At 36.1% G+C, this 7,484-nt stretch overlaps 1 protein-coding gene across 4 annotated transcripts in view; it reads right to left on the bottom strand.

Moving 5' to 3' along the window:
• Nucleotides 1–1,852: 1,852 nt before the first annotated feature.
• YTHDC1 (YTH N6-methyladenosine RNA binding protein C1) overlaps nucleotides 1,853–7,484 on the bottom strand; it is a 31,554-nt gene continuing 25,922 nt past the window's right edge. For all 4 annotated transcript variants that reach the window (XM_025173256.2, XM_007438348.4, XM_007438349.4 and 1 more), the window contains 5 exons: nucleotides 6,936–6,972; nucleotides 6,812–6,851; nucleotides 6,656–6,718; nucleotides 3,354–3,488; nucleotides 1,853–2,815 (listed from right to left, as the gene is read on the bottom strand). In XM_025173256.2, coding sequence (XP_025029024.1) covers nucleotides 2,597–2,815; nucleotides 3,354–3,488; nucleotides 6,656–6,718; nucleotides 6,812–6,851; nucleotides 6,936–6,972 — 494 coding nt within the window. In that variant the 3' untranslated portion in view covers nucleotides 1,853–2,596. The remainder of the gene's footprint in view (nucleotides 2,816–3,353; nucleotides 3,489–6,655; nucleotides 6,719–6,811; nucleotides 6,852–6,935; nucleotides 6,973–7,484) is intronic.

The following is a 7,484-nucleotide window of genomic DNA, read 5'->3' as shown; positions in this document are numbered from 1 at the left end:
CCAAATCAAACTGTTACTTAATTTAGAAATGTAGGTGTATTATGTTGTTTTTCCCTAAAATCCCAATCATTGTTTTCAAAAAATATGCATGGAAATATCTAATATAGAAGAGAGAGGTAACTAGGCAAGATTTTGGTGATGTACTTATTTCCCCTGCTGTCTTCCATAACAAGCATGAGGAAAAAAGTCAGGTTAAAACAATAATTTGTACAAAACTCAAAATACCATGTCAGCTTTATACTTTAGTACAGAGTTCAGACAACTCCCTATGTCATTTTGGTTCTATCTTGTGCTTTGGCTCTTCAGATGGACACATCTTTTAACAAATACACAGAAGTTGCTGCTTTTACCATACCAGTTTTTTATAACTCCTATCTGAACATACTTGCTTTTGTTTAAGGAAAAATCCCAAATGTCTCTGAGAACCTTCATTGCATTTCACTGCCTTTTTTGTCTAATATTCTAATCAACACATGGCCTTTACCAGAGGTAAAAGCTTGGGGAGAAAATTCAAGATTTTTGTTTTCTCAAGGTTTAGAAATATAAAAAACCAATTATGCATTATTTTCTTACAATTGTGAATAAAATGTTTAAGACAAGACATTCATATACAAAATATTTTGCTTCCTGTAGCTGATTTGGTCTTTTGACTGTAATAAGCTTACAATAACTCTCACAAAATTATCTTCCTTACCTATGCAGAGGAAAAATAGTACTTCCCAGGATCATTATACACTGTCCTTGGAAGAGCATAATTCATTTTTTACCCTCAGTAGGATATCTTGTCCTCCTGCTAGCATGACTAGACTTCAAAGGATAGAAAGTACAGAGGAGAGAACAGCAGTCAATTTATTCTCCTAGATATATTTTTTCTTATCTGGAAGGGGATCATTTTAAATTAAGGGGTCTCTTTGGGTACATGCGGTATTAGACATGAGTTAACCAACTGCTTTACTTGTTTCAGACACTGTAAATGTAAAGGCTTAGGAACAAATTCTTCTCTCTGGTCTTGTAGTTCTTCCCTTTATTCCATAAAAGAAGAAAACACCACAAAAATGTTCAAAGAAAACACTGTATATTTTTTAATTGAAATACAAAGGGTTCTGAAGTCAGGATATTAACCCTTTTTTGGCTACATCAATGTATTTTCATTTCCTATATAAATTATAACTGATTTCTAATCTTATAGTTTGTTGCAAAATTACCCAACCACACTTTCAAATTAATTAATATTAATTTAATGTTAATATTAAAATGATTTTATGAGCAATTATACATAAACTGTATTATATTCCTATGGGGACAAAATAACAAGATTGGTAAAGGGTGCCAGGTATTGCAATTTTTCCAATTTTTTGTTTTGTTTTATTTTTAAATCAGGAAAAAAGGAGAAATGTTCTTTCTGAAATCAGAATGTCCAGAAACTTTACACCTCTAGCTTTCTCATTAGTGTACTACTATAATTTCAGACAGATGATTTGCATCCTCTCAGGCATGAACAAGAGTTCTTACTGGCAGTAATAAATAACATGGGGCTTGGCTAAATAAACTAGTATGGAACTGTTCACTGGCCACTGTTCTCCAAAAGCTTTCTATAACAAAACTATGCATTTTCCTGAGTCAGAGATTCTCACACTTTCTACTTTTATGGAGTTGTTAATTTATATGTCACAAAATTATGTATATTAGATAGGAATGGAAATTAATTTTATCCGGGTAATCTTCACCACCTAGGACAACCCCATTGGTGCCTCCTTTTCTCTCAACACTAAGCTGAAGACATTAATATGCCTGAAATGATATTTTCAAATCAATCTTTCTTTTCTTAGAAGCTAGAAAGCATGAAAGTCCATGGAAGTTGACTGTTAGCAATTTATTATAAAAAAAGAAATGGTAGCAATGTAGAATACAACAGTATTTGTGCTCACGCAAACGCACACACTCGCATACAAACACACAGTGGACATTCTAAACAGAATGGACAATCTAGAGGAAAGAAGGGTGCAAAAGAGGTGATTAGACAAGAGCACTAACCAAAATACCATCAGAGCACAGGTTCAATATCATCTTACTATTGCTTTCATTATTGAACAAGCTTGACTTTACAGGAAGTTAAAAAACAGAAACAGAAAAACAAAAAGTGACTGCTTCAACACTGCCATACAGCCAACTATCACACACCCAGTTTTTGCATACTTGATAGCAGCATTCCACCCCACCCCCCACAAGAAATAGTAAAAGCTACATGTCAGAAAACCAGAGCAAAAATTATGGCAGCTATTAACTCTATTCAAAGGAACGTATAATTAAATTACTGTTAAGATAAACATACTGGGAAAATTCATCTACATTCTTTAAATGTTTGCCTCCTAAACTGCTCAAATGAAAGTATCAACTGAAGAGTCAAGCTTTGCACATGTTTTTGGCCGATAGAAGTTTTCCAGTTCACAGCTTATGGCATGCTTGGAACAAACAGGGTCAATTATAAATCCTTCTACACAATCAAGTATGACTTAGGAAAATAAAAGTTTACTACCTGTAAACACGCAAATATACAAGCCTTTGCTTCCTTAAGTAACTGTAGTTTCACAATACATTATCTTCTGTATCTTCCTCTTTCTCCTCTGTCTCTGTCCCGATCACATATCCTTTCCCTCTCCCTCTCCCTCCCCCGTTCTCGATCTCTGTCTCTTCGGGTATCTCGGGGCCGATCTCGTTCACGATCCCGCTCTCTCTCTCGAGGCCTGCTTCTCCGGCCACTGACAACTGCTTGTGTCCGACGTAGAAAGTCATCTACCCTCATGTCATAGTCATGCTATGGGAGACAGAATCACTTTAAATATCACTGAGTTTAAAATCACAAGTCCTTCTACCAACTTGGAATTCCTAAAAATTATACACTAATTATCCAGAGAAATATAGCTTCACAGTCCTAAACTTAGCATATTTAATAAGATTGTTAATATATACTAAAGACTACTTTTATTCAGATAGTAACAATCTTGCAAGTCTGATTGTGGTCCCCCTCCTCTCTCTTTTATAACCATGTGATTTAGGGAGGTGTCTGTCAGAGATGCTTATGAACATGTCCCAGACTTAATGTTTTTCTTCTCAACTCTTTGGTAACTCTTCTTCCCTCTCCCTCAAGATCATCCTCTTTAGAGTTTCCACATGCTGATCTTTTTTTTTTTAATAAATGAAACTTCTGAAATATGCTTGCAAACCTTACCACGCTGTTTTAGAAAAATGGAAATATCTAACCCTACATATATTCATAATTAACATAATGGTTCTCAACCAAATCTGATGTATGCATTTTCTTAACTTGCCACAGTCACTCGGGCTGCACTTACCACTCGCTTATCCCTGTACCGTGCATCATGTGGTATGGGATGGTGTCCTGAGTAAGGAGGGTGAGCCTGTGGAGGAGGAGCATGGTGCTGGTAGTATGGGTGATGGGGAGGCTGTTCTATAGCTGGGTAAGGAGGCTAAAAAGAAACATTTCCTTGTTACTCCAGTAATCTGCAACCCTCAGAACATAGCAGCATCAACAGGAAAGTATAATTCAACATTTAAGCAATACTGCAAGCATGAAAATGCTTCAAAGGAGATATATCTAGGATGGTATTTGGATTCTCATATGATTAAACCTTTTTGCAACAAGCACATTTTCATAACTGTCTACAGAAAAAGGCTGAAGTTCTTTAAAGCATTTTCTTACAGCTACTGCTAGTAAAAGACTCTTAAGATATTCTGTAACATGATAAAAGAAAAGCAGTGGCAGGGAATTGTTATGAACCTTGAATAGCATTCCATGAATAAGGAAGGTCAATTGTTCAACTGAAATCACCCTAATCAATGTTACTGCATTAGGACTGTGCATCAACTACAAATTTGGTTTCAGATCCAATTTGGTCATTCAAAAACAAGGTTTGTTTTGGGATGATTCAAAAAATTCTCCACCTGGATCTTGATTAGAAAACACAAATCCCCATATCATTATCACTGAGAAACAATGATTACCTTTCTTTTGTTTGATACTATTTATGATTTTTTTTTTGGAGGATCTCTTATGAAGGATAATGTGTACAAAATTATGTATCAATAGTTTCGTGGGAATTCACTTTTCAAAGGAAAGAAACTGCTGGCAATTTAATTTCTTTACAGAATTAAATGAATACTGGTTGACCATTATGAGACTGCATCTGCCAAGTTTCATATGATTTTGCTCAGGGAAGCTGTGCAAAAGTAGACTCACAAAGTAGGCTTTTTGTGGCTAAGTTTATTAAAACAGTAAACATTAAGCTAGTGCAAAACATTCCATGCACAAAGTAGATTATTTCAGGTCAACGGTGGTTCAGTCATCAAACTCATGCATTTTGAGTAGATATTCTTTTTTGGGGGGGCAGGAACTGGAGAATGAGAAAAGTTTGTTGATGATATCTAAGGGGAGATAGGGAAAGAAAGCCACTAGGAAGATTGAGGAAAAGGAGGAGTGGGTAGACCAATTGGATATGTTGCCCTGAGAAACTGAAAAATTCACAAGGACAGCTGCAAGAGCTAAGGAATTATGAATGAAAAATAGATTCAGGGGTTTTTTTTTGTATTCAGATCAAGTGGAATCAAAATCAGAAAATACATCAGGAGAGGATGGATAACAGATGTGAACCACAACAGAAAGTGTATCTGGCAGGTATTCTCAGAATATTGTATCTTTTAGCATATTATACCTAAAGATGATGACTAGATTTTCATACTACCTGGCATCAAGATCTCAATATTGGGATAAAAGCCCAATGAAGCTCTAGATTAGCTTTAGTAGCTGTCCTGGAAACGGCTACATTACTACTTGAGATATGAATGCTGATTCGTCAGTTGGACAATAAAATACACTTGAAATCATCTATGGCAAATGATCAGTTTTAGTTATACTGCACAACAGATCCACTTAAAAAAAGATTTTGGAGTAATGAGAATAGAGGTTGGAGGTAAGAAGTTCTCAGCTTGACTCAATAGGAAAAGTTTTTAAAAGGTTTTTCTTTGTTAGAAATGCAGCAGGAAAACTAAAATACTGAAACCATAAGGGCAGTTGTGTTGCAATTGAACATTCGGGAATGTTCGATTTCTCTTTCAAGCCATGCGGAACAGTTTTGTGGCATAGTTTAGTAGTTTTCTTAAAAGTTAATCTTTCTGGAAAACCACCATCCATGTTGAACACCATAAATCATTTTTAATTTGGGAGATGAACTTCCCCAAGAAAACAGCTGGATCACCTAGACGAGAAATTGAATGTTTTGGAAATGTTCTGGAATCACCTAGTTCATGTCAGGTAGTCTAGATAGGAAGCATACCCAGATGAACTAATTCTACTTTATTGTAAGGTTACATTAACAGAATCTTGCAAGTCTGAAAGTACATTTCTCACCTGTTACTTTTACAGCCCAGGAAACCAGGGAGGGTTCCTTCCTTCAGAAGGAACTGAGATGTTTGCCACCCCCCACATTCCTGCTGCAAGCTAAGCTGCCTCTTATCCAACCGTTCCCCTGGTTGTGGGCTCTTCTCAATCTCCCAAGGTCATTCCCACATACCATTGCATTCCCACATACCATTGCATCTATGACCTCTTATTGACTAGTTTTTTTTTCCTAGTCAATAAGAATTTTTTTTCTTCCTCATACTCATCTGAAGTGCTACTATTTCTACCAAAGCATTTCTTTGGAGAGATTTACATTTATTTTTCAGCTACTGATTTTATTACTGTTTTTCCTCAATTATTTACTGATTGTGGTACAACCCCTCTGCTTTGATTGTGTAAGCTACTTTAGTCCAGTTTCTCTTTTAATCTCTATTCCATGGCTATACAGCAGAGTCTTTTCTGAGCTGTTTTGCAGGTTTCCTGCCTGAGGGTGTAACACTAATTTTTCAGGGGCTTTGTTTTGCCTATAGTCTTGGCAGCCTCAACACATCAGTTCAGTATTAGGAGCTTTAACTTCCCAACTACTTCTCACCCATTGGTTTCTGTTTAGTTCAAAGGTGCAAAAATACAGCTGTTACCATCCTTTTGTGGCCCAAGAAGCTTCTCTTCCCAAAGTGTAAGGGGAAAAACATGGACCCTTTCTTTTGCCCTAGGGTATGTGTGTATGTGTTAAGGGGAAAGCACCCCACAAAGAAGCACTGGGGATGTTTAAAACACTCATTTTACCTCTTAAAATTCCTGAAGTCCTTTCATCAAGTCTCTAGTGCAGTCCTCGAGCCAACAGATGTTCTGTAGGCCTGATCTAGTTCTTTCCCACTAAGGTCATGTATAACAACTTTTAAATGGACTATGGCATGAACAACATTACGTTAAATGTATAGTTACTACTTTAACTTGTATCCTACTGATTTCATTGATAGAAACTGTTATGCCAAGAATGCATTTTCACAGAAACTACTTCTTGATTGGACCCCCCTAACTCAGTCCTTTTATTAAAATTAGTAATTAAAATTAGGAAGTTACACCATAAAGTTCTACCCAAAATTTTCAAGTTTGGCTTCAAGCCATAGCAAAATGCTATTTTTCATATAAATGAGAGGAACAACTGTGCACAGCAACATCACCTAATAATACTGTGGTTGTAGTTGTACTGAAATTAAAGAATACAAAATTACAAACCATTCCTTGCCAAGGTGGTGGTGGTCCCATGTTGTGAAATTCTCTCACATAATCATTGTATGACTAGAAAAAAAGAAAATGCATATATAAGAATGTCAAAATCAAGCAACATTAAAACCATCTACAGCTACCACACATGAAAGATCATATACTTACCCCATTTAGGAAGACATCTCTCCGAACTCCTGAAAATCGTCTGTTGGGAATAAGATTTGTTAAATTAGACACAAATACTCAGATACCTTAGCTTAGAAAACAGTATTGTTAAAACATCTCTTACCTGTCTATATCTTGGTATCTGGGGTCTTTTAAATACCCTGTTTAAAATCAAGCAGCATTACGTATCATATTTATTATATCTGGCAACATAAATAACCATTACCATCTTTACCTTAAGCATGCTACTGCCTTGCTATTCATAAGGAGTGATCCTTCTCTTCCCAACTGGCCCATGAATTTCAATTTTAGGATAACTATATAACACTTTATGGCAAAGGTGGTAAAGCTGTTGCCCTCCATGAGGCTGAATTTCAATTTCTTCTATCTTTATTTATCTTGTTTTGTCTTTAACTATCTTGTATCTTTAGCCAGACTGGCTGGGGCTAGTGGAATCTGTTCAGCCATATATGAAAGACCACTGCCTCCCCCCAAGACACTGTGTGAAATTAAGTGAACAGTCTGTAAGACGCATGAGACTATTCAGAATACAAGGCAGTTTATGTAAACTGATTCCTTTGGGTTGCCTTGCACATTAACAAAAGCTAGTACATTATTTTGAATGCCTCTACAGTACTTGTCTATTCATTCCAAAGAGACTATGTTATTGCAT

The sequence above is a fragment of the Python bivittatus genome, unplaced genomic scaffold (assembly GCF_059951505.1).
Source record: "Python bivittatus isolate LINGU-HERP-01145 unplaced genomic scaffold, Pbiv_v1 ctg000000_np1212, whole genome shotgun sequence".
Taxonomy (NCBI): Eukaryota; Metazoa; Chordata; class Lepidosauria; order Squamata; family Pythonidae; genus Python; species Python bivittatus.
This window is presented reverse-complemented; position numbering and strand designations above follow the sequence as displayed.